Source organism: Lepidochelys kempii, chromosome 1 (assembly GCF_965140285.1).
Source record: "Lepidochelys kempii isolate rLepKem1 chromosome 1, rLepKem1.hap1, whole genome shotgun sequence".
Lineage (NCBI taxonomy): Eukaryota > Metazoa > Chordata > Testudines > Cheloniidae > Lepidochelys > Lepidochelys kempii.
Window position 1 is genome coordinate 298754425 of NC_136380.1, and position 26578 is coordinate 298781002.

At 40.1% G+C, this 26578-nt stretch overlaps 1 protein-coding gene across 3 annotated transcripts in view; it reads right to left on the reverse strand.

Moving 5' to 3' along the window:
• Positions 1 to 26578, reverse strand: part of PDZRN4 (PDZ domain containing ring finger 4) — a 386181-nt gene that overhangs the window by 40914 nt on the left and 318689 nt on the right. For all 3 annotated transcript variants that reach the window (XM_073328040.2, XM_073328042.2, XM_073328041.2), the window contains 2 exons: positions 15975 to 16228; positions 14040 to 14142 (listed from right to left, as the gene is read on the reverse strand). In XM_073328040.2, coding sequence (XP_073184141.1) covers positions 14040 to 14142; positions 15975 to 16228 — 357 coding nt within the window. The remainder of the gene's footprint in view (positions 1 to 14039; positions 14143 to 15974; positions 16229 to 26578) is intronic.

The following is a 26578-nucleotide window of genomic DNA, read 5'->3' on the forward strand; positions in this document are numbered from 1 at the left end:
TGTATTGTTCAAAAAGAAGTATTTTTAATAAAAAAAACCCAGCACTCTTATTCCTCAGATACCGTTATTGTGGGAGGTAATGAGCATCTTAGGATTTTAGCTGCACTCTTTCCAGTTACCCCTTGGGCTCTCCTATTTCACAGAATTTACAACCCATTCTGCTAAATGCCTACAGAGAATTGGTCAAGTTCAAGATTTTTCTTTTAAAGCAATTGAAATTCTTCAGTTGTGAAAATAACCTAATGAAATGGCCCTCATTTTCCCTCTCTAACACTCCCAGTGTGTTACGTTATGCAGATTTGACATAGGCAGGCACAGCCACAATGTATTTGGGGGCTATTTGGATGGAAATAGAAAAGCTATGGAGCAAGACAGAGCCAGTCTAGATGTAAACAAGCTGGAACTGCTGGCAGCTGTCCTGTTACAAATAAAATTGCATTCCCCACTGTCTTCTCATTTATCAATTTTGACAGAAGACTGTCCTGACTTCTCATAAAAAGCATTGAAAAGGACAAATCACATTGGATATCAGATTTGCCAGGATGGATTTGGTTGGTAGCTTACCACAAAGAAACTGAGGTTTATCTCCAGTTCACATGGTGGGGAAAGACAATACTCTATCCAAGGGGTGGGGAGACTATAGGATAAACTGACTTTTAATCCCTATTTTTTATAGTCTGTTTTAGTTTTGAGGCTATCTGACACAAGATTTGTTTACATTGCAGCAGAAGCATTCCAGCAAGCATTTCTCAAATAACAGCTCCAAAGGCAAAAATAATAGCATGAAAAGGCAATTTAAAAATATGATCACTTTTCTCTCATCCCCATCTCTATAGCTACAGTTAGGGACATATGCTGCCCTGTGTCCATGTGCAGGACTCCCTCAGATGTCAGCATATGTTAGAAAAGTAGTACCCACCGTTAGAAAAGTGGTACCAGGATATACACAGTACATGTGATTCCAACACTTGAGCACCACTATTTTGGGTGAAAAATTTTTAATAACTACTGACCTACACAAATAAGTGACAAATCGTTTAGTAGTAAGCAAGCCTGATTTCAGATCTCATACCAATAAACCATTATCTTCCCTAGTCTATTACAGAATAAACAGCTGGCATACAGTGCTATATTGCATTGGAAAGCAGCAGCAGTGAGGAGCTCCAACTGCAGCTGCTGAACATGAAGTAACACTCCTCAGCAGCTGCATTTATAATCGGCTCTCCACTAACTGGGAGGAGGTGCACCTGTTCTATGGCAGATGCTATACAGAAGGTCTGAGTCGATGATCACAGTGGTCCCCTCTGGCCTTGGAATCTATGAATCTATCTGTCAGCTGCATAGAGTGGAGGAGCAACATGTTGGCTGGCTAGGGCAGTGGGTGAGAGGTGAGTAACAGTTGATGGGCAAGTGGCTTGGGGAGGGCGAGTGGGTAGGTGTGGAGCCACAGAGCTGGACAAGGAGAGCTGGTTCTGGGAAGAGAAAATTTTCCTGCTTGGTAAGAGCACTGCAACCCTTTGACCACTGAATCATTTCCAATGGGCAAATTTAAATGTGCCAGAGTAGGACAAAAGGGGTAAAAGTATGGGACTTGGGTGCACAACATTTTAAAGCCAGTGGGCATTCACACGGTGGATCTGGCCTTGCTGACTTGCTTTTAAAGCATATTTAAGCCTCGAACTTAAAGGACTCATGGTAGACTTTAAAGGGAGCGTGTCTTATAAGCAAGTCAAAGAGAAGAAAAATTATTTAAGGATTATAGACTTCCCAGCTGCAAAAGGCTCCACAGCTGTCAGCACATCCTCCAGTTAGTTACAAACATCCACCTGAACTCCAGTTTCCCCTCTACTAGCCATTATAAGTAACAGTGAATTTCCAGATGCTTGTCAGAAGACAACCTCAATAAGCTCATCGTGTGGGATACAGTAAACGTACAGCACCTTAGACTCTAACAAAAAGCAAATACTTTGCACTGATTTTTCTGGACAATTATACAAACTAAAAAATAACATGTCCTCAACTTATATTTGTTATTTTAAATAAATCTACTTTACCTTTATTCTCAGCCTCAACTTATCTCATTTTACCCTCTTCACTAAATCTCTATTTCTGTATCTGTTTCAGTCTCTCTATTTCCCCTCAGACTCATTTATCTTTCTAATTCTTCTTTTTCCTCAGGTGATTTTCCTTGTTTCTGACCCTCACCTCATGGAAAACCATCCATGCTGATCTTATTAGAACAATTTTGATCTACTTGTGGATGGCCTGAGATTGACAGAGGTTTCCCTCAATGAGTTTGTGCCTTCTTCTCAGAGAGATCAACAGGGTAGGGCTGGACAATTGTGCCTATGCAGCATCCTTGACGGGTCCAGCCTTGGTCATCACTCCTGTTCAATGCCTATGTGAGGCTGCAAGGGAGACAGGGAGAGGAGTTTGGGGCTGAGGTGTCATCAGTATGCTGACGACACTTAGCTGTGGGTCTCCTTTTCAGCCAGCCCAGATTCTACAGTTTCCCCTCTTTGCCAGTGCCTTGTTGAAATAAGGGCCTGAATGAATTCCAACTGGTGTTGATCAATCTTGACAAGATAGAAGCAATGCTACTTAGTAGTAGGAAGCATGAGATTAGGGGAATGTGTTGGGGTCATGGCGGCACTTATTGTAAAATTTATTATATGTCTTTTAGTTAGATTGACTTAGAGCCTCAAAGTCCTACTGGAGTCATCACTATTCTTGGATTGACCTTGTCAGAAATTTGACAAATTTTGACAAAAAACGAAAACAAAATTAATTTTCAGATGTATTTGCAGTGAAAATTTTGTCATCAAAAACAAAACCACAAAAACTGAAATCACTTTAGTTTTGAGCAACTGAAAATCAAAACATTTTGGCCTAAAACTGAAAATGTTCAGCTGAAAGCTACAAACCCCCTAAAAATGTCTGGCCTAAATCTGAACCATTTTTGGCTATAGGCCAAAACTTTTTGGATTTGGGGTTCTCTGACAAAAGAAAATGACTTTTTTTTTTTTTGAGGAAAGCAGACACTTTCAGCACACAATTCCAGTTTGTCAAAAACCCAATTTGCCACTGAAAACAGGTTTCAACACAAAATTTTCAACCAGCCCTACTCCTGTATTCTCTATGACCTGTAGCTCTCATCATCATCTGCAGCTGGCACAGAGGCTGCCATTTCTCCTCTCTGATACAGCCTTTATAATGGCCTATTTACAGTCTTAGTTACCTCCAGGCTAAGTAACTGTAATTCACTCTTTGGTTCAAGCATGGTTATTTCAGTGCAACATGGAATCTTTAGTTAGTGCAGATTAGAATACATCTGCTCCTACTGAATGGGGTGGGACACCATGAGCATATGACTGTTCAAAATCTTTGCATTGACTTCTTTTTCATTTCTATCTGCAGTTCAGTGTGTTGCATATTAAAGCCTTGAATGAACTGGGCCCTGTGAGAGCCTCCACCTCCCACTTTATACCCCGTTGCAGCTGAGGTTGGCTGACATGTTTCTTGCTGTCCTTTCCCAAAGTCATGGGCTCTAAGACTAATGGTAAGGCCTTCTCAGGTGAGGACCCCAACTTTTGGAATTCACCCCATACTTTGGTGGTGTGACAGCATTCAAGTCTGACAAACTTCAGGGCACAGAGCCAGGTCCATTAAAATAATATGAAGGAGAACTGTGTGAGGGGGAGTAACTAAAGGAGAGAGGGTAAGAGAATTAAAAAATGAAGAATTTTCTCAATGTCAAAGATCTTAGGTCATTCTTGTGGGTAACTTCTTTTCCTTCCAAGGCACAACCTTCTAGGCATCAGCTGCTCCCGAACCTGGATTCCCAACTCTCCTTATGTCTACTAAAAAGCCCCCTACTACAACTTACAGTTCTCTTTAAACTGCAGCATATGTCCTTTTCTAGCTGATGTGCTTAGTCACACAAAATCCTAAGGTTTATATGATTGTCACATCTCAAATTCAAATTAACTGAGGATCAACTTGGCATAATTAGCCTTCACTTTTTACAACCTATTCACTTATCTTGAGTAAATTCATACCTCATTTTTGCTTGTATTTCAAAATTACTGCCCAGCACTTGGCTGTATATACAACATTATCACTGCTGACTGCCTGCTTTAGGATTGAAATGAGTTAGAAGATTTATTTGCCTCATCATCACATTCTAAACATCCATCCACCCAATCACAATACAGGAGATACAACAGATGTGCTAACATCTGCTGTGAAGAACATTTATCTAGCCAACAGAACAGGCAGCTATGATTTCAAACGCTTAAAACAGATAATATTCCACATGTTTGTACATTCTTGACCTAAAACTTTATGAAAGCTATTTTGGATTAATTAAAATCAAGTTGCCGAAGACAATATTTCAATTCTAGACAGCTGTGAGAAATTAATACACTTGCCTGAACTGCAATCTGTCTGTTAAAAGGAAAATAGTGTGAAAAGACAATGTTAAGCTTGCACATTTAAATCAGAAAAAGTCAGAAAGTGCATAGGTTAAGGGTCCAGCAGCAATACCAGCTCACATATATGCCCGTCTGCTTTATATAGTACAATATATAAGCATAAATTAACCTAAAACATTTGATCATAAAAACAGGCATACAAAATGATCCAAAGTAATTTTTAAATCATGTTAGGTTGTTTTCCATCCCCCCCGCACCAATGTGACATTTAAGCAGACAATAGCCATGTTGAGTTTCAGCTGTTCATACTCCATACATGTGACCACTCTATACTCTCAAAGACATATATTGATGAATTTCAAAGCAGTGTGATAAATTGCATTTGTCACACACCATGGACTGTCTCACCTACAGGAACCTCTAAGAAGCTTTCATGAGATACACTGTGAAAGAAAGAAAGAAAGAAAGAAAGAAAGAAAGAAAGAAAGAAAGAAAGAAAGAAAGAAACTTTCCACAGAGAAATGCTGTTTCCTTCCAGATTTCTCTCCCATTCATTGTTACCCAAGGCTGTGTGTAAAATATTCAGTCCTAAGTTAAGGTCCAATATTTTCTGACCTTTCAGGGCTGGAAAGGTGAGATTCCCAACTTCCAAGCAGGATGCAGCAATTCCCAAGATATTAGATCGTAGAACTGTGACATTATTACTAAGGATACGAGTCAGTCATGGGTATTTTTAGGAAAAGTCCTGGTCACAAGCAATAAACAAAAATTCACAGCCCATGACCTGTCCATGACCTTCACTATAAATATCCCTGACTAAATCTTAGCTGGGGGACCCTGGGGTGCCACTGTTTTGGGAAGGCCCCAAGGGCAGCCCCACCAACCGCTGCTTGGGCCACCCATGAGGCCGGTGCTTGGGCAGTCCCTGGAGGCCACCAAGCAGCAGCTGGTGTAGCTTGTCCCCAGGGCTGCTGCTCTGGCCATCCCCGGGGCCAGCTGCACTGGCCGCTGCTTGGGTAGTCCCCGGGGCCAGCTGCCGGGGGCTGCCAAGCAGCAGTTACTCCTGCCACCCCCGGGACTGCTGCTCAGGCGGTCCCTGGGGCCAGCCGCTGCTCAGGCGGTCCCTGCGGCCAACTGTCTGGGGCCGCCCGAGTAGCAGCCCATGCAGCTGGCCCTGGAGCATATCCAGCATATCGGATGGTGTGACTGGCTATGGGTTTGCCCCAGTGGTTTGCTGCGGGGCCGCTCCAGCAGCAACCAGTGTGGCTGGCCTCGGGGTCAGCCACTCTGGCTGCTGCAGAAGTCACAGAGGTTGTAGAAAGTAATGGTATCCGTGAGTTCTGCGACCTCTGTCACAGACATGCAGCCTTAATTATTATTACTACATTACTATTGTATATTATGACTACATTATTATTACTACTATTATACTAACACTATTTTAAGACATTTTTAAAGAAAAAGTGGTAGTTACAATTTTCTTCCTTCTTAGGTCTGTATAGTTGGATACATGATACTAAGACAGCCTGGCTTTTAAGGTGGAAGTGTATGAACCAATAGTACCAATGAAACATTTAAAAACTCTTAAATATTTCTATCATAGTTTACTGTAAAATATGGGGCATATAAAGAATACATGAGAGTGTAGCATAATGGTATAAAAATTGCCTAAAGATAAATCTTCATCAAAATGGAAGATTTACAATCCACAGAATTCTACAAATAGGTAAACACTGCCAGTACCTTGCTCTTCATTCTTAGAATGAAAAATAGACACCATGTATTGTAATGTTGCCCAAAAAATAAATTGCTGAAAAACTAAGCTCACTTTTCTTCATTTTCTTTGGAAATCTTAAGCCCTGACAACGAGGGAATTTTTTTATTATCTTTCAGGTGAAATGAGGAGTAACCTTTTGTTTGTTTTATGAAATCATGAAACAAAATGAATATCACTGACTTCATATATTTTCCTCTTGTTCTAAAACACAATGAATGGTAATAACTTTGATAAATTTGCCCATGTCAGTTTTGTGTCCTCTTCTCCAGTGATGTTTACTAGTTAGAAGCAAAATTCAAGTCTGTAAATTGGGATATTCATTACCAGTGACAGCTACAGATTACAGCAATTTTATCTGCTTTGAATTTCAGCATTTTGTATGGAGTGATCCTAAATATATATAAAAATTAGGAACAAACAAGCAGAACAGCAACTGACCTGACATCTTACTTCATCCTAAATGATCCAGTGATCTCCATATCAAATGAAAAGAGGGAAGTGTGATTTAGTGGCTAAAGTAAGAGTGTTATTACTCAGGACTCCTGGGTTCTATTCCCACCTTTGTTACTGACTGGCTGTACTACCTTGGGTGAGTCACGTAATATGTCTACGCTTAGTTCCCCCACTTGTAAAATGGTTATAATAATATTTATGTATCTCACTAGAGAGGTGTTAGGATTAGTTAATTAATATTTGAAAAGCAAGTCTGCAATTCTGAAATGAAAGGTGGTATATTAAAAGTAAAGCAATATTCTGTTATTACCACTACGCTGCTTATTTGCACGTAGTGCTAACTATATTTAGACAGATATTACATGTGTCTTTGTGTAAATCATGACTGTTTAAACCTCAGGGACTTTATATAAAAATTCCTATAAAATGCATTTCCTTGTGCTCTAGTAGGCCAAATGTGTGCTAAAATTTCACATTAATTATTATAGTGTGCTATTCAAATAATTACAGTAAAACCTAAGGCTATCCCACTGTTTCATTTTTAACTGTCATTCTTTTTTATAGTCTGCACTGACTGTCAGAAGGATCACAGGAAGGGTATTACAGTTATAGCAGCTCAAGACTTCTCTTGAATTACAGGGAAGAAATCTTGAACATCTTTATAAAAACTCTAAGCAGTGAAATATTTTTAGATATACAACTAAAATAATCTCAAGTGTGTCAATGATCAGACACAAGAGTATTTGAGAAGGTTTTTCATAAATAACTTTAAAGTGCAATCCACTTTTTCCTATATATTTATATGAAAAGATTGTGCTTGCAGCTGGAAAAAGATGTTGGTAAAACTAGAAGGACTCTAGTGGAATTGACATCACACACACACACACACACACACACGCACACACACACTCTCTTTCTCTCTCTCTCTCTTAGTATCAGAGTAACAGCCGTGTTAGTCCGTATTCGCAAAAAGAAAAGGAGTACTTGTGGCACCTTAGAGACTAACCAATTTATTTGAGCATAAGCTTTCGTGAGCTACAGCTCACTTCATCGGATGCATACTGTGGAAAGTACAGAAGATCTTTTTATACACACAAACCATGAAAAAATGGGTTTTGTAGTGGTAAACACCCATTTTTTCATGGTTTGTGCGTATAAAAAGATCTTCTGTACTTTCCACAGTATGTATCCGATGAAGTGAGCTGTAGCTCACGAAAGCTTATGCTCAAATAAATTGGTTAGTCTCTAAGGTGCCACAAGTACTTCTTTACTCTTAGTATCCTACCTAATATTGTAGGTAGGTTATTTAAAATGAAAAATTATACTTTATACTTGAAAAAGTGTCTCACTAAAATATTTGAATATAGTAAGCAGTGCTTCCAGTTTTCAGCATTAATTTTTAGGGTATTATGAAGAAGCAGCTCAGCAAATGCATATAATGCTGTAAAGCCCAGCTTTTCCAAGCTCCTTCTGACCTGTCTATCAGTTAGTACTACCCCCTTTTATAAAACTGACTAGTAGCTGCATAAAGTTGACAACTGTAAGCCACGTGGTGAGAAACATTCTCTTCTCCACTAAAAGCCTACAGTATATTTACCTCAATCCACCACCAATCAGATATAATTAAAATGGAAAACTACAGCCTTGCTCATAACTTTAGCTGTTCTAGTTTATAACATATATGTCTTTATTAGGGCTCCAGTTAAGGAGCAATGTATTTCTTGAAACTTTTTTTTTTACATTACTTCTGGTGGCTGCTGAATTTGATATCTGTCTTTTAATTGCTAAGGAATCTTTTTGATTTATTCCAACTTTTAGAAGGTTCAGGGGAAAATCTGAATTCAGTAGGAAAATAAAAAAAAACAGCACAATCTTATGATATGTAACTAAAGTATTACAGCGCTTCTGTTCATTCATATCACTATCATTATAGTTGAATGAAGCTGAAACTTGGTCTTATGAGGTCTCAGCCAAGGCCTGACTTCCTGACTTCTCCCCTTCTCTCTCATTCTGTCTTTAAGAAAATTAAATCTAAAATTTGATTTAATAATTGTAATTAGAAGCTCCATGCTAAATTGATGAGGTTATGTTACAAACCTCTAACTCAGAAACAGCATCGATTTTGTAGGCCATGGGTCCATAACATGGGTTAGTTTCTTTGTATAGATACAGAAGGTGGGGGAATCAAACTAAGTTATTTTATTTATAAAATACAGTCATTGTGCATGCATGGAGACCATTTGAATGAAAACTGAATTAGGATTTTTAGCATGCAGGAGCCATGATTATATTGACATGACTGACTATAATGTTTACGAGGGGTATTTGCAGGCTATCACAGCTCTGACGGGAGCTGTTACAAGCTATCAGCTCAGTAATCCTCATGTTAAAAAGCCCCTAAATATGTATTTACAAGATAGACAGATCAGTTTAGTCTATTGGTTAAATAATCCATGTGTTGAAAAGTCTCTAAATATGCATTCACAAGACGGATAGACCTGTTTTGATCTGTTGGACCAATACCAGGCCTTTCAGAAAGTTCCTAAATCATTTTGGAGTCAACATATTAGCAAGTCCATAAATACACATTTAGGGCTGAAACCTGCAAATACTTAAGCATGTGAGTAACTTTACTCACATCAGTAGTCTCATTGACTATAATGAGAATGCACCCGTGTGTAAACTTCGGAAACATAGGTCTGTTCAGAGTCAGGCCCTTACTCAGTAGCCTTTGAAAGAGAAGGAATATATTATATATTATATGTTGGTATGGAAAAGTACCACCAAAGGAAATTAACTCAAAAATTAAAGTCATGTTAAGCTTGTGACAATACCCAACAAATAAAAAGACTATTCAGCTTTAAGGCTGACACTCATATTTCTCTCATCAGTGATGGCATACTTACTGTGGGGGTACCCTTGAATACTGGATATTAAGTAGGCCTGCTGAAATGTTTAGAGACAGTAAGACATATTGAGGCTACAGGGTGAGATCCTTTTGCTGCTGAGAGTTTGAGAGTTGAGAGTTTTGCCATTGATTTCAATGTGGTCAGGACGTCACACAGATTGTCAGTTGTCTTTAATTCTCCTACCTCTTCTCAGTTTGGACCACATGTATAGCTGTGCTTGCAAAGAGGCATTAAGGCTTGATCCAAAGCCACTGATATCAATGGGAAGACCTGTATTGACTTCAGGAGGTTTGGACTGAACCATTAGTGCATAAAAATAAAGTAACTGAGTTTCACACCAGAAAGGACCACCATATTATGTAGTCTGACCTGCTGTATGTCACATGCAGCCAACACAACCCAACTCCCGCACACTAACCCCAACAACTGAAATGAGGCCAAAGTATTACAGCCCACAGGAGATTAGACTATTACATGCCACAGGGCGAGAGTAGGAGGGATCGAGATGCATCAGTGCTCAAGGTGCCTACAATGGCAGGAAACTAGTTAAGTGAGATATATCCAGATACTCCGGACAACTGACCTGCACCAACACTCCTCACAGAAATGCAAAAAACCCCCAGGTCATTGCCAGTCTGACTTGGGGGGAAACTCCTTCCTGACCCTGAGCATGTGAGCAAGAACCAACAAGCACGAGAGAGAGAATGCACTGTGCCACCTCAGAGCCCTGGCCTATTCCGTCCAGTGTCCCATCTTCAGCCATGACCATCCCGATACTTAAGAGGAAGGAGACCAAAAGACTCCATAGAATACACTGGGAGAGGGAGGAGTCTGTTCCTGACCCCTGCACATGATTGGCTGAAGCCCTAAAGTGAGAGCTTTTAGGAATATAAATCATAAACCAGAAGTAAGCCCAGAGCTGCTGAGCCCTACCCTCACAAGCAACCCCATCAGACGATCACACTCCTAAATTTGCCCAGCTCTCTCTTAAAACTAATAATGTGGGTTGCCCCCACAACTCCTATTGGGAGGCCGTTCCAAAGCCTTACCCCTCTTATGGTTAGAATCCTTCTTCTAATTTCCAGCCTGAATTTGTTCACGGCCAGTTTATGCCCATTTGTTCTTGTTCCAATATTGTTCTTTAGCTTACCTAACTCTTCACCCTCCCTGGTATTTACCCCTTAACTTGCCCTCACAGCCTTCTTTTTGCTAGACTGAACAAGCCAAGACCTATCAGTCTTCTTTCATAAAAAAGTCACTTTATTCCCCTGATTATCCTAGTAGCTCTTCCCTGCACCTCTTCCAGTTTGAATTCATCCTTCTTGAACATGAGTGAACAGAACTGTATGCAGTATTCCAAATGAGATCTTATCAATGCCTTGTACAATAGCATTAATGCATCTCTATCACTACTGAAAATGCCTCACCTGATACATCCTAGGATCACATTTGCCTTTTTCACAGCCACATCATATTGGTGGTCCATAATCATCCTTGACTACACACCCTGATCTCAATTCTAATATGAGGCTTCCAACTTGTAGCAGAAACTGTTATTATTAGATCTTAAGTGCATGGCCTTGCACTTTTGTACTACTGAATTTCAACTCATTTCTTCCACTCTAGTCTTCAAGGTCATCCAGATCTTCTTGTAAAATATTCTGATCTTCTTCAGTATTGACAATATTTCCCAACATTGTATCCTCAGCAAATTTCATTAGCACACTCCTACTTTCGTGCCAAGGTTATTAATAAGAATATTGAATAAGACTGGTCCCAAGACCAGTCCCTGAGGAACTTCACTAGTAAACACCCGCTAGTCTGATAGGCCACCCTTAAGCACAACCCATCACTTTGTCCCATTTAACTAGTTCCTTATCTATCTTACAAATCTTGTGCTAATTCCCATCTTCCCTCATTTAACTAAAAAAATCCTATGTTGTACTATGTCAAACGCTTTACTGAAGTCCAAGTACATTAGATCTACTGCATTTCCCGTATCTAAAAATTAGTTATTTTCTCAAAGAAGGAAATCAGGTTATTCTGGTGTGATCTACCTTTGGTAAACTCATGTTGCATTATATCCCCCATTTACGTTCATGAATTCAATTATTCTTTCATCCATAGTTTGTTTTAAAGCCTTGCATGCTACCGAGGTCAGATTAGTAGGTCTGTAATTGCCCAGATCACTTTCCCCACCCTCCCTTCTCAAATATAGGTATGGTATTAATTATGCACCAGCTATATGGTATTACCCCTCCAAATAGACAGCTAGATTTATTAAAAATCATTGCTACTGGACTAGCAATCTCATGTGCCAGTTCTTTCAGTATTGTGGAAATTATTTGGTCCTCCTGATTTGAGTGCATTAATCTCTTTAAGTTTTCACTCCAGCTCAGGTGTGATAATTTTCATTTCTATACACTTATTTCCAACAACCATTACACCTTCATAGTCATGTTCTATATACTTTTGAAAATCAAATCAAAGTATTCATTTAGTTTTGGGACCACAGCTAGACTATTTTTGTCTTTAATCTTCCCATGTACACCTCACAGTGGTCCAACCTCATCCTTCCTTACTTTCTTTCTATTTATATAGCTAAAAAAAATTATTTATTTTAATTTCTATGGCAAGAGCTAATTCAGTTTGAGATTTAGCAATTCTCACTTTATTCCTACATTTTCTAACCCCTAAAATGCAGGACTCTCTTGCACTTAAAATTAACAGATTTGCGTGTGCAAATACTTTTCTGCACACTTAGGTGCGAGACTGTACATCCAAAAAGGAGTGCATATGTTTCTGGAGATGCATGTACCTCTTACGCTCACCATTGCCAATGGGTCCTTGTAATGTCACATCACCAGAACTGGAATTTAACATAGAAACTTAAACACAGGGGCTGGCTTTTGTTCTTTCCTGAGTTACAGAAATTGTGTTTGGAGTCTTTTTTGTTACAGGATGCAAGATGTAGTCATTCCCTCCTCTCTTGTTTCCCGAACAAATTATTCTCCTCAATGGAAGCCAGACAGCTCCTTTCCTATTTAAATTTCATGTGAAACATTCTTTATTTCAGTCATTCAATGGGTTTGCCTTGGGCAATTGAATCACAGCTGACAGTAAATTAATGACTATGATGATGTGATTAGTAGAGATTACAGGCTACTGAGAACCTGCCTGAGCATTTACCACTGTCATAATACTTATGCTGGCTATTATTAGGGATTAATAATGGTCATAAAAAGGACATGATTCCACTGTACTAGACTCTATATAAATGTAAAATCTGTCTGCATTTTTAATGTTTCACTAATATTCTGATAATAAAAAAGTTGTTTTTCCCATTTTAACTAGGTAAGATTTTTAAAATTTATTCTCTTTCTGGCTGTCTATTTTGCCATTTAAAAAAAATATTATCAGATAAAAGAAAAGGAGTACTTGTGGCACCTTAGAGACTAACAAATTTATCAGATAAATAGTCTCTCTGACAGACATAAGCCAGATCTGCTACAAATAAACACACACACTCAGTAAAGAAGCTAAAATTATATTAGCCATGTGGAATCGAAATAGAACATAAGCCCCAAGACTTTTCCGCTATTAGATATCAACCAAAGTCCAATTGGGAAGAAATAATGATTTCACTAATCCCTAACAATGATTTTTTGAAGAGTTCAAATACAAGTTTGTTTGTTCTGTGTTAGCTTCACCAAGTAGATTTATTTGATTTTCCATGTTCCTGGGGAAAGAACTTCAGTTTCCCCAGGTTGTAAGCAGAAAAGAACATAAAAAAGAAGAATATAAAAGTGAACAATGTGCCTATTTACCAAAGCTTTCCCAATCCATTTTATTTCCAAATGTCAAGCCGTTATCAGAAACCTTTAAAAGGTTTCTTTATGTACTATTAAGAGAGAGCAAATATTAGGAAGAAAGAATATTTTCCCTACTTTCATGAAAGCTACTTAATAATTTATATACTTGTTATTTAAAATACTGTACAGTGTATAGCTGAGCAAAGGATAAACATGGTCTAATAATAAAAAACACCATGCACTGTGTATACTTGCTCTCGATCCTTAAGGTGGTAGAAAAATTGCCAATTAGTTCTGAAAATGAGAAGAAAAAGTAATGACACTTCTAGTTAGTTTTTTAATTTCTGAAAGACTTTCTTCAAAGTGTCAAAACTGCAAAAAGCAGAGCAGTTTCCGTCACACAATATGGTATGTGTAAAATAAGCCCTTCTAAACTCACACATACGTGGCAAAAATCTGCTTCCATTTATACCCATGCAACAGTCCATGACACTGTACAAGTCTGACTGAGGGAGAGAATTTGCTCCAGTAATTAATTTTTTTTAAAAAAAGAGCATTCCTGCTTTTGTTCTTCTCACAGGACTTTGATATCAGCTCTGTAAATACAGTACCTGTAGTTGTAAAAAGAAATGCTGTAGCATGCCAATGATCTTACCTCATACTCAAAGTCCTCTGTTCTATCTGCATCAGCAGGAAGGCTGGAAAGATACTCATTACCTTCATAAAATTCATGCTCCACTGGGTGAAGAGAATGGCAGCTAAGTGGGACAAAGCAGTACAACAGGAATAGATGAGACAATAGTTTTTCAAATAAAAAACGATAAAAAAACTTCTCTGTAGTTTTCTCATCTTTGGAATGCTATTCTGAGTGATCTGACAGTCTGAAAGGAATACAACCAGGCAAAAGCCGGGGCTTTTCTCTTTTCAAACGCACAGAGACCAGTTAATTTCATTTTGCCAAGTATGGCACTAAAGGCAAAATTCTACTGTCAGATCCACACATGGTTATTTTGAAGAGTGAATGAAGCAGGGTCTGTTTTGAGCCAAACTGCTTAGCTGATAAGCTTTGGGATTTTTCCATACTCTTAAATGTGCTTAACTCCAGATACGCATGCCATCTCTACATGCATCCAAATATACACTTCAGATACTGGAGCAACATGAAGGGGCCTTTCTTAGCACAACATTGTACTAATCACATTTCTACCACATTAAATCTCTTAAATGAAGCCGATTTCATAATGATCACAAATTATTCCAGACCTTAAAGGAGTAACTTGTACTCTACAGCCTTCTTGAACATGGACTCAAAAGGCTGGCAAGGTGTGTTTGAGAAATTATACTCTTGAAAATGTCAGCACATAGGAACCTTGGATAGGTTTTGGACAAAAAGAAAGGGGTCTTCCCAAAATAAAATGAACGTATGTGTTGCCTCAGATACAAAGACTGCTATTACCTGAACCCTGATCACAAGTTACCCTGGTAGGATCTGCTGACGATCCAACCTGCCCAGAACGTTGTGACTCTGTATCTGTGACAAGGTGAAATGCGGTATACAGTCTGCAACACCACTCCTGTGCAAAGATCCATGGATCATTGGGAGTTCAATGGGAAATCTCTAGTATGATTGTGGTTTTGCCTGTAGCTAGTGGATGAACTGGAGGGGAAGCGTTGACAGACAGGTGGGATAATTCATGAGCTGAGGTCCAAAAGGATGGATCACTATTTTTGCATAAATACGCTACACTGACATTTAAATTCTGTACAATTTCAGAGGAAATATGAATCAATCAATAACTCATTACACACGGTTTGTCATTCAAGAGGCGGGATTTTATGTTTAATCTCTTTATATATTCAGTCACGTTTTGCTTTAGATAACTGCACCTTAATGTAATTAGTTTCCTTGATTCTCCTTTTGTGTAAGGGAGAAATGTACACAATGCCAACAAGCCAGCTCTCTCTGGGTCTTAACAAGCCTTTTGGCAGCTTTGGCTATAGTAACTATCTACCTGTACGGGGCCCACTGTTGGCATAAGCTTTTGATGAAGAAATAGTATGACGATGAAGTGATCAGAGCCAGAATTCCTTATTGCAGCTCTAATCCATGAATGAAGTTCAGGAGGTGATGCAGTGAAACAAGTGTGGGACTGTGGCTAGCAGTGACAGCTATACAGTAATGAGATGACAGTATTCCCGAGATGTTTTCTAGACAGAAAACACTACACTTAGTCATTTGTTAACATTTACTTTCTTGAAAATGAATACTTAATATTATAAGTTACCAATGAGTGCTGTCACACAGATGTAATTCATAAAGTCATGTGTGTAAAAAGAGCTGAATATGGATGAGAACTTAAAAACTGGATGGTGACAGACCGCAAATCCCAGTGATGATTGAACTTGGTGATATTCTAAAATAAGAGAGCTTTCAATCATGCCTGTAGCTGTTACCATTGCATCACACTGTCTGTACAGACATTCTCGTCTTCAGAGTGACACACACACAAAGAGTGACAATCCTGGAATCTTATTATATAGATAGTATATGAGGTTGGCTGGAAAAGTGATAGAGAAAGGTAAACCATACCTGTCTGAAAGCAGAAAGGGACAGATATCTGGTACTGGAGGTGTAGATGGCCTAAGCTTGGCGAGAGCCATAATGTGCTCAAAGGTGATGTCGGTCTGAGTGCTAGCATCCATAAGCTGAACATCCTGTGAGCTACCATGTGTTTTATTAATGGGTGCTCTCCGTAAAACCTGAACTACAATTGGTTCCTTGGCATTCCGAAAAGCTTCCACTGCCTCTTCGTGAGTGGCCTTGGAGAGGTCCTTCCCATTGACCTAAAGGAAAACAGAACATTACACAAATTAGGACTCAGAACTGAAAGGGCTTATAGAAACAGGAGTATAAAACGTGTATCATAAGTGATTTGTAGAGTATATTAAATCATATGCTGCTATCTACTGCAATTTTCTATCGTGCTCATGCAAGAGAGGAGATAAGGGTTGGGTGGGAAAATAACTTCTTTGGCTTTTGCTAGAAAACAAACTGATAAAACTCTTACAACACAGTGCAGGTGGATTCTGAAAGAAGCAAAAATTAAGTAATACATTTTTAAAACTCTAAGGACATTTACAATTCCATCTCATAAATTATTTGTCTGGTTTATAAAATATATATGAAAAAGTGGGGTTTTATTTTGTTTGGTATTTCAACACCTTCTGTAACATCTGAATGTAACAAAAGGTTTCTGACAAGTATTGTTGTTAAAAAATCCATCAATAAGGGTGTCTGAGATATCTGAAAGGAAACAAGGCAGATTGTAAATGTTTTGTCACTTATATGCCATTGCCATTATATTGTCAATTAGATTGCAGATAGGAAGATCCGATGACACAGTCAGCTGCACTAATTGTCCTTTTACATGTATGGAAATCCAAGTCAAATCCAAACTAAAGAAGATAAGAAAAAAGAAGTTTTAAGTGCTGCAGCTGTGTCGCTGTAGTTCTGTAGTGTAGATGCTTCTTACAACAATGGTAAGGATTTTTCCATTGAGGTTGGTAATCCACCTCTCTGAGAGGTGGTAGCTAGGTCTGTTGACCTATCTGCTTCTACAGTAAGGGATATGGTCAACCTAACTACTTTGCACATGGCATAGAATTTTTTGCAACCCTGAGCGATGTAGCTAGGTTGACCTAAGTTTTAGATGTAAACCAGGCCAAGGACAATTGTTTGACAGGCTGTGAGGCTGAGGATGAGTATTAGATTGGTCTACACTTGTAAGTTTTGCTATGCTGATTAGGAGTATGAAAAAAATCACACCCCCAGCTGACAGCTATGCCAGAAAAAGTCCCAGTGTAAATTCAGCTCTACTGGCAATAAGTCCTTTTGTTAGGATAGCTTATATCAGTTTCACAAATGAAATAAGCTTTGTCTCCATTGGAAGGGTTTGACAGTATACCTCTGATGGTATATCTATATACCAACAATTTCTTTATGTTTTCACTACACTGGAACAACGTGAACCTTTGCCGCTGTAGCTGCACCCACACTAGGGCACTTTGCCAGCATAGTACAGTATAGTACATCAGTATTCCTATACCAGTGCTCCTCTTGTGTAGTGTTTGGAGTATAACACGGATAACTGCAAGTATGGGTGGTGTGTTAAATTCCTACATGTTCGTGTGTCTGGATTTTCAAAGTACGAGCACATCACTGAACTAACGTGCTAATTGGCCAATGGCTGTCAATAGCAGAGTTCTTGACCAAGAACATGTGCTATCACTGTACTGAAAACAGTACTTTGGTGAGATTCAGAGGTGATGTGAATGTTATTGTAAATTACAAATAATGAAACTGCCATAAGCCAGTGCAGGTGTGAGACGATATAATTTATCCTGTGAAGGGGTAGAGGGGGTGATTTTTTGTGGTAAGAAATGCAACCCACAAAGGGTTTAATCCCAGGTGCCGGCTTTATTTTACACCCTTCCAATAGAAATCTTCACTTCTATCCCTACAGAATATATGACTTATCACCTCACACTATTTGTACCATCCTAACATCACATCTGAATTTGGTCCAAGGACCAAAACATACAAACACATTGCATATATTTTGACATGAGGCCTGGTCTACACTACGAAATAAGGTTGGTATAATTATGTTACTCAGGGGTGTGAAAAATCCACATCCCCTGCGCAACGCAGTTAAACTGACTTAGCACCGTCTACACAGAGGTTTTACTCAACTAGAGATTTCTCCCGAAGTCTTCTCCCATCAACTTAGCGACTGCCTCTCGGGGAGGCGGAGGCTCTAAGCCCATATCAGAACCCCTCCCGCTGACACAGGTAGAGTCTTCACTGAAATGCTACAATGGCGCAGCTGCGCTGGTGCAGCATTTTAAGTGTAGACAAGCCTTAGCATTATAGGAAAAACCTATTATTTTAAGGTTGCCTAAAATTTTCCATTATAACCACCTGCTTTTAATTGCTATGACCTCTGACAAATGAACTATTTGGGTTGAATTTTTCCATGCTTAGTTTCTGCCTCAGGTTATTTTTTTTTTCCTGGAAAGTTTTACAAAATCAGTGCAATGAAAAACAGAAAACTTTGTCCATGTAAAAACTCTGCCAGCACCACAGGAGCTTACCCATAGGCAGCTGACATCTGACAGTGGGACAGTCCTGAGGTCAAAGAACCATCTTTTCTGTTCCCATGAAAACCCATCCAGATTTATCTGAGTTACCAGGAAATCACCATTTACACATGCACAAAATTTTATGCCCTTACTCATTATGTCTGAAAGTCTGAACTCTTGCCATGCTGCAGAGAGCATTCTCCCTGTCTCCTGCATAATTTCCTAACAACTACAAAGAATCACAGCCCAGGCAATTTTCCACAATAAAATAGTTTATAGCCTAGGAAGGGAAAGAGCACTGACCTACACTACCTTTCTGAAACATAATACCAAACCTAAGTGCTTGGCTTTCGTATCTGTAAAATGTAGTATTTCAACATGCCACCTTTAAAAAGTGCTTTGAGATCTGTAGATGAATGAACACTATGAAAATACAAAGCAGATTAAGAAAACAAATAGCAACAAATAACTAAGTTTTCTGACTATTCCATTGGCCCCCACGACCTTCCCAGACCCAGAAGAGAATACAGGAATCCCTAAAAACCAGTGTTCCACTGATGTCTAGCAGATATTTCCTGAAGATGGAATTGCTTTGTTTCTCCATTTTTCTTTCTTTCAAATATCTTGACATTTCCAGACCAATTAACTGATCAACCAACCCAAACCCCCCTTGATAAAAGAACATTAGGTTGAAAAGCAAAACATTTGCAAAGTTGGACAATGCCAGATTTAAGGGAGCTTGTGTAATCTTAACTCTGCCCCTTTGCATACATGTATTATGATACAGTTTTTAATTACATGAACACATACAGCAGTTCAGAACATCCATAGGCATGTTCTCTGTGGTGTGGTGGTGGTGGGGATCATATGGAGTCCATGTGCAATGTAAAGATATCCTTCCTGCGGGAGAACCTCAAGAAGAAAGTTGTGGTTTGAATCCTGCCTACCCTCACATGGATGTGTGAGGGATCCATGGTATGATGTAGCAGCTACTCCGCAATGGCAAGAGCATATTGCTCCTACAGCTAGCTCAGATGCTACACAGTAGTGATGAGCACAGTACACATTCCTATATATATGTCCAGTATATATATGTACATTCCTAGATATATGTCCAGTATACTAAAATGTCCAGTATCAGATATATCTAACAAAGGCGGCTTTAAATAGCACTTTAAATCTGGATCTTTTAGCCATCATTCAGTTCTACCTCTCCAGTTCCTTCCTTCTTTCAAAGCCATAGAAATATGCTCCCTTCAGGTGCTGTTCCCATTAGGGAAGTGGGAACTCCACAATTTTCACTGTAGAAAGTAATGTAAGCCCCTTGAATAACTTCTACCTCTACAATCTGTAGGCTCCCTTCAAAAAGTAGGTTTCAGAGTAACAGCCGTGTTAGTCTGTATTCGCAAAAAGAAAAGGAGTACTTGTGGCACCTTAGCGACTAACAAATTTATTTGAGCATAAGCTTTCATAAGCTACAGCTCACTTCATCGGATGCATACTGTGGAAAGTGTAGAAGATCTTTTTATATACACAAAGCATGAAAAAATACCTCCCCCACCCCACTCTCCTGCTGGTAATAGCTTATCTAAAGTGATCACTCTCCTTACAATGTGTATGATAAACAAGGTGGGCCATTTCCAGCACAAATCCATGGTTTAACAAGAACGTGGGGGGGGGGGGGGGAGGAAAAAACAAGGGGAAATAGGTTACCTTGCATAATGACCTATTTCCCCTTGTTTTTTCCTACCCCCCCCAGACGTTCTTGTTAAACCATGGATTTGTGCTGGAAATGGCCCACCTTGATTATCATACACATTGTAAGGAGAGTGGTCACTTTAGATAAGCTATTACCAACAGGAGAGTGGGTTTCTGGGGGGGAGGGGGGGGAGAAAACCTGGATTTGTGCTGGAAATGGCCCAACTTGATTATCGTACACATTGTAAGGAGAGTGATCACTTTAGATAAGCTATTACCAGCAGGAGAGTGGGGTGGGGGGAGGTATTTTTTCATGCTTTGTGTGTATACAAAGATCTTCTACACTTTCCACAGTATGCATCCGATGAAGTGAGCTGTAGCTCACGAAAGCTTATGCTCAAATGAATTGGTTAGTCTCTAAGGTGCCACAAGTACTCCTTCAAAAAGTAGTTTCCTCTCTCCTGACCCTCCTGTACTAAACAGTTTTAATGTTTATAAATAGTCTCAGGACAACAAATTTAGTGATCACCCTTAAAAGTCAATGTTTGGCAACAAATACCATGTAGTTGGATCTGATCTATCAGAATTGTTCCTATTGTTAGTACAAGAAGTATACTATAACTGTCATTATGTGGTACTTCTTGGCAAAGGTTAGGCTGACTTCTAAAAAGTGGCCATTTTACCACAGATCTTTGCCAGTGGGAGGGTGGTGTGGGGTTTGGGGGAGAAGCATGGATAACATTTCAAGAAGTAAAATATAAAATCTTATTAGAATTCCTTGGGAAACCAACCAACCAACTTCCCTGTTTATCCACAAAAATCAATACTTATTGACGACTCGATGTCTAGTTGGCAGCTGGTATCAAGCGGAGTGCCCCAGGGGCATCTTTATTAATGATCTGGATGATGGGACGAATTTCACCCTTAGCAAATTCACAGATGACACTAAGCTGGGGGGAGAGGTAGATATGCTGGAGGGTAGGGATAGGGTCTAGACAAATTGGAGGATTGGACCAAAAGAAATCTGATGAGGTTCAACATGTACAAGAAAGTCCTGAACTTAGGAAGGAAGAATCCCATGCACCACCACAGGCTGGGGGCCGACTGGCTAAGCAGCAGCTCTGCAGAAAAGGACCTGGGGATTACAGTGGATGAGAAGCTGGATATGAGTCAGCAGTATGCTCTTGTTGCCAAGAAGGCCAATGGCATATTAGGCTGTATTAGTAGGAGCATTGCCAGAAGATCAAGGGAAGTGATTATTCCCCTCTATTCAGCTCTGGTGAGGCCACACCTGGAGTACTGTGTCCAGTTTTGGTCCCTCCACTACAGAAGGGATGTGGACAAATTGGAGAGTCCAGCGGAGGGCAACGAAAATGATTAGGGAGCTGGGGCACACGACTTACGAGGAGAGGCTGAGGGAACTGGGCTTATTTAGTCTGCAGAAGAGATGAGTGAAGGGGGATTTGAAAGCAGTTACGCTGTTGTCAGTGGTGGCAGATGACAGAACAAGAAGCAATGGTCTCAAGTTGCAGTGGGGAAGGTCTAGGTTGGATATTAGGAAACACTATTTCACTAGCAGGGTGGTGAAGCACTGGAATGGGTTACCTAGGGAGGTGGTGGAATCTCCATCCTTAGAGGTTTTTAAGGCCTGGCGTGACAAAGCCCTCGCTGGGATGATTTAGTTGGGGTTTGTCCTGCTCTGAGCAGGGGATTGGACTAGAAGACCTCCTGAGGTCTCTTCCAACCCTAATCTTCTATGATTCTATGATTATTCCAAGCAAATATACTTTACATACATTTACAATAATGTCATTTCCATACAAATTCTATGCCAAGCACCAATGATATTTCAAAATCATTTAACTATGAAATTCACAGCTTATTTTTATTGGCAACAATGTGGCTGACCTGTACTTTCATAAAAATGTTTATTTTCTCCTTGAAGTGAAGAAATCCATGACCTTTAAAATCCACTATCCTTTATGTGGTTTCCTTATAAGATGTAAGCACTGAGGATACAGAACACTTATTTTAATCATCACTTGAAGTTCATCAATACAGTTAGTTACTCTGCATAAAAGGTCATTCATTTTATAAATTCTGCCTTGCCCTGCAGAAGAGCTGTAGCTTAATTGCTCTATGAGGGCAGCCATCCTGAGCAGTTACCATCATTATGTGCTGAGAAGAGAGAATGTATTTTAAAAACTAAAACCAATACTATATACCCATTTTGGAGGTCTATTCACTTAGCTTCTTTAAGATCTTTTTTTATCTCCTGCATTATCCCCCATCACAGCACTCTGACATAATCACTTTGGGAGCTGTAGATAGTTGAGCTCTTATTTACCGCAAGCCATTTACGGATTCTTAGCTGGATGATTAAATAAATTATTTGATTCTAAAAGGTTACTTTCAGTGGAAGCAAAGGTACTATTTTAAGTAGATAGGGAAATCAGTCACTTTTACAATCAACTCAAAAGACACAAGAATACATTAGTTGCAACAGATGGGCTAATTAATCTATAAGCAACTTGTGAATGTTAAATAAAGAATATATCTATCCACATGTAAACCACTGTCCTGTTTGATGAAGCTTCTGTTTAATGAACACTCTCTCCCTTTGAAAAAAACTGCAAAGCCAGGGCCACTTGTCAACAACTTCCCGAGAGTGACTGGTTGCCATTGCTTGGATGTTGGCCATCCCCTTTTGATTATCTCTCTAAATCCAGCCACATGCAAAAATTAATCAATATGAGAAAATAAACAAACAGTTTTTGTCTTTGATGCATAAGCAAATGCTTGAAAAACCAATTGACGCTGGCTGACTGCCATTTCTAAAGCCAGACACTGACTGTTTCACCGATTTATTTCCAAGCAGTGGTGGTTGGGGGAAAGTAAATGAAGGACAGATTGCCTCTAAATAATATAGGGAAAATGGGTGTAGATTACCTTTACAAATACTTATTCTAAAAAATATAAATCCAGGAACACCCACTATTCTCAGAGTACACATGTTTGTGATATAGAGATGAACTGCCCTTGCCGTAAGCCATTTTTCTGCTGTTACTGATTTCAGTTAGCAGTGACCACGGATCATTACTGGGAGGTTATATATGTTAATATCTGTCTCCTTCCTGAGAGTCTCATCTTTATTTCTCATTATATTTTTTAAAACAAAACAAAAATACAATTTCGTGAATTTAGTACTCATGAAAGGTGTCATAGTAACAGCTCTGGGGACTGTGCAGTCCACTATCCTCAAAACATGTTTGGCACAGGCAAGCTAAAATGCAAGAAAGACTACACAGAAACAAAATCCTTGGAAAGCATCCACTTAATTGGTGAGGCCAAAGACAAGATTAACTTGAGCATCCTGTTAACCTACAGTCCTCCAGACACAAAGGCTTCTCAGAGGAGCTAACAGAGATGCTGTCTGACATCATGATGAAGTTCACAAATCTCACTGCGTTGGGAGATTTCAGCATCCACACACACAATGACTCTGAAATCAACAGCACTAAAACTCCGATCCGACCTCACTAAAATTAAAGTTTCTTGCCGGCAAGCTCGGGACCTAAACACACATAATCCCCTCCTTCCAAAAGAGGGGCCCTGCCTTTTGCACAAGAAGTAGCAATGGAAATATTAGAAGCAATCAGGGCCACCACATGGGACTCTGCTCACCACCTTTCCTGTCTAATAAAATACAGCAGAGAACATCAGGGACCTCTAGTAACACAGCATTTGCACACCTCCTTTGAAGAGGAGATCCTAACTCTCACTCCCAAAGCAGGCAATAGTCCTGCAAAAGAAATCAGCACTTGACAATGGTGATCTTCCCAAGTACATCCCAGTACAAAACCTCCCTTTTTGGGCAAGCTACCCTGCAAGCTAGGAAATAAAGCCTCCAGTCCCACCTGCCAGCTACCAGTATCTTGGATCCTTCTCAGCCAGGTTACATGCCAGGACACAAAACAGAGATCATTTGTTGATGGTAAACTTCCCCATTGGATGTCTTGGCAGCATTTGGTGGCACTGATTATCAAACACTCCTGGTCCTGCCCTACCGATTAGGAGCTGCAAGGGTGCATGGAAATTCCTTTCACAGAAGCATAGATTCCAAGAGCAAAAGGGACCATTGTGATTATCTAGTCTGACCTCCTATGTAACACAGGCTATAGAACGTCCACAAAATAATTTCTAAAGCAGATCTTTTAGAAAAGCGTCCAATCTTGATTTAAAAGTTGTCAGTGATGGAGAATCCACCACGACTCTTGGTAAATTGTTCCATTGGTTAATTACCCTCAATGTCAAAAATTTGTACCTTATTTCCAGTCTGAATTTGTCTAGCTTTCAACTTCCAGTCACTGGTTCATATTATACCTTTCTCTGCTCGACTGAAGAGCTCATTATTAACTATTTGTTCCCTATGTATGTACTTAATTAATTTACCCCTTAACGTTCTCTTTGTTAAGATAAAGAGATTGAGCTCTTTGAGTCTGTCACTGCAAGGCATGTTTTCTAATCCTTTAATCGTTCTCATGGCTCTTCTCTGAACCTGCTCCAATTTATCCACATTCTTTTTGAATTGTGGGCACAAGAAGTGAGCACAGTATTCCAGCAGTGGTCATACCAGGGCCAAATACAGACATGAAATAACCTCATTACTCCTACTTGAGATTCCCCTGTATATGCATCCTAGGATCTCATTAAGTCTTTTGGCCACAGCATCACATTGGAAGCTCATGTTCAGTTCATTATCCATCATGATCCCAAATCTTTTTCAGAGTCACTGCTTCCCAGACTGGAATCACCCAGTCTGTAGCTGTGGCCTACATTCTTTATTCATAGATGTTATACATTTACATTTAGCCTTATTAAAACATATATTGTTTGTTATTTTGCACACAGTTTCAGAGGCGATGCATGATGGGGGATATGATTCCTCCCAAATTTCTGAGTCTGTGGAGCTGCTCCTGCAAAACTTGCTCTGATTGGCCTGCCAGCCGGGGAGGGAGGCTCTGTCCTCCTGCTGTGCCTCTCCCCCAGGTCGTTTCCAGCTCGCTTGGTCTTTCTTCCTGGCAGTCAGGCCTGGGCAGGGAGCAGGGCGGGGCTGCAGTACAGAGCCACTTCTCACACTGGCCGACTCCATGAAGGGTTGCTGCCTCTGTGCTGTAGTTTGAATCCTTTGCCTCTTGTTCTGCCCTCTGTGGCAAAAGAGAATAACTTTTTTCCTTCTTTTTTATGGCAGCCTTTCCAGTCATATCCCTTCTTAATCTCCTCTTTTCCAAACTCAACATACCCAGTTCCTTCTGCCAAGCCTGGTTGGACATTCTTTTTCTTCAGCCTTGTGATAGCTCAAGTCCTTTCTCTCAGACTGAACCCAACCTGGTTGTGATGGGAACTGTTCCTCCATTTTCGGAACATTCACTTGTGGTATTCCATAAGCATCAGCCCAGTTTCCTATCCTATTTAATATCTGTTTGGAGCCACTGGGTTAGACAGCATGCTGAAACACCAGAAATATGCAGACAATGCCCAGCAAACTAGCTTTGCCATGGCATGTGTAATTAGCACCAATTCCTCAATCACCCAAATCTCAAAAAGCATCTTCCTGAAGCTGAACCCAAGCAAGACAAAAGTCATGCATGCAGGAAAAGGCAAGTGTTTAGAAATACTCGCCTTCTCGCTAACATCCCCCTCTGCTGAGGGCAACTATTTGCTGAGGATAGCCTTTTTGAGTCTTCAGTGCTTTTGGATACCCAAATAGCCACAGACATAGGTGCCGACTCCATGGGTGCTCCGGGGTAGAGAAAAATTAGTGGGTGCTCTGCACCCACCGGCAGCCAAGCTCCCTTCCCCCCCTCTTCCTGCCCCTCTGCCCCACCTCCTTCTCTCCCCGAGTGTGCTGCATCCCCATTCCTCTGCCTACCTCCCAGTATTTCCCACCCGGTCGCAGCAAATCAGCTGTTTGCATGCTCAGGGGTGGGGGAGGTGCCGTGGCACGCTCAGGGGAGGAGGCAGAGTCATGGCAGGGATTTGCAGAAGGTGTTGGAATGGGGGCGGGGAAGGGGTGGGAAGAGGCAAGGCAGCGGTGGGGCCTCATGGAAGGGGTGGAGTGGGGGCGGGGAGCAGAGAGGGCGTCGCGCAACCACGGAAACCAGGGGAAGTCAGCGCCTATGGCCATAGATATAGAATCATAGGACTGAAGGAACCTTGAGAGGTCATCTAGTCCAGTGCCTTGCCCTTGTGGCAGAACTAAGTATTATCTAGACCATTCCTGACAGGTGTTTGTCTAACTTGCTCTTAAAAATCTCCAATGATGGAGATTCCACAACCTCCCTAGGCAATTTA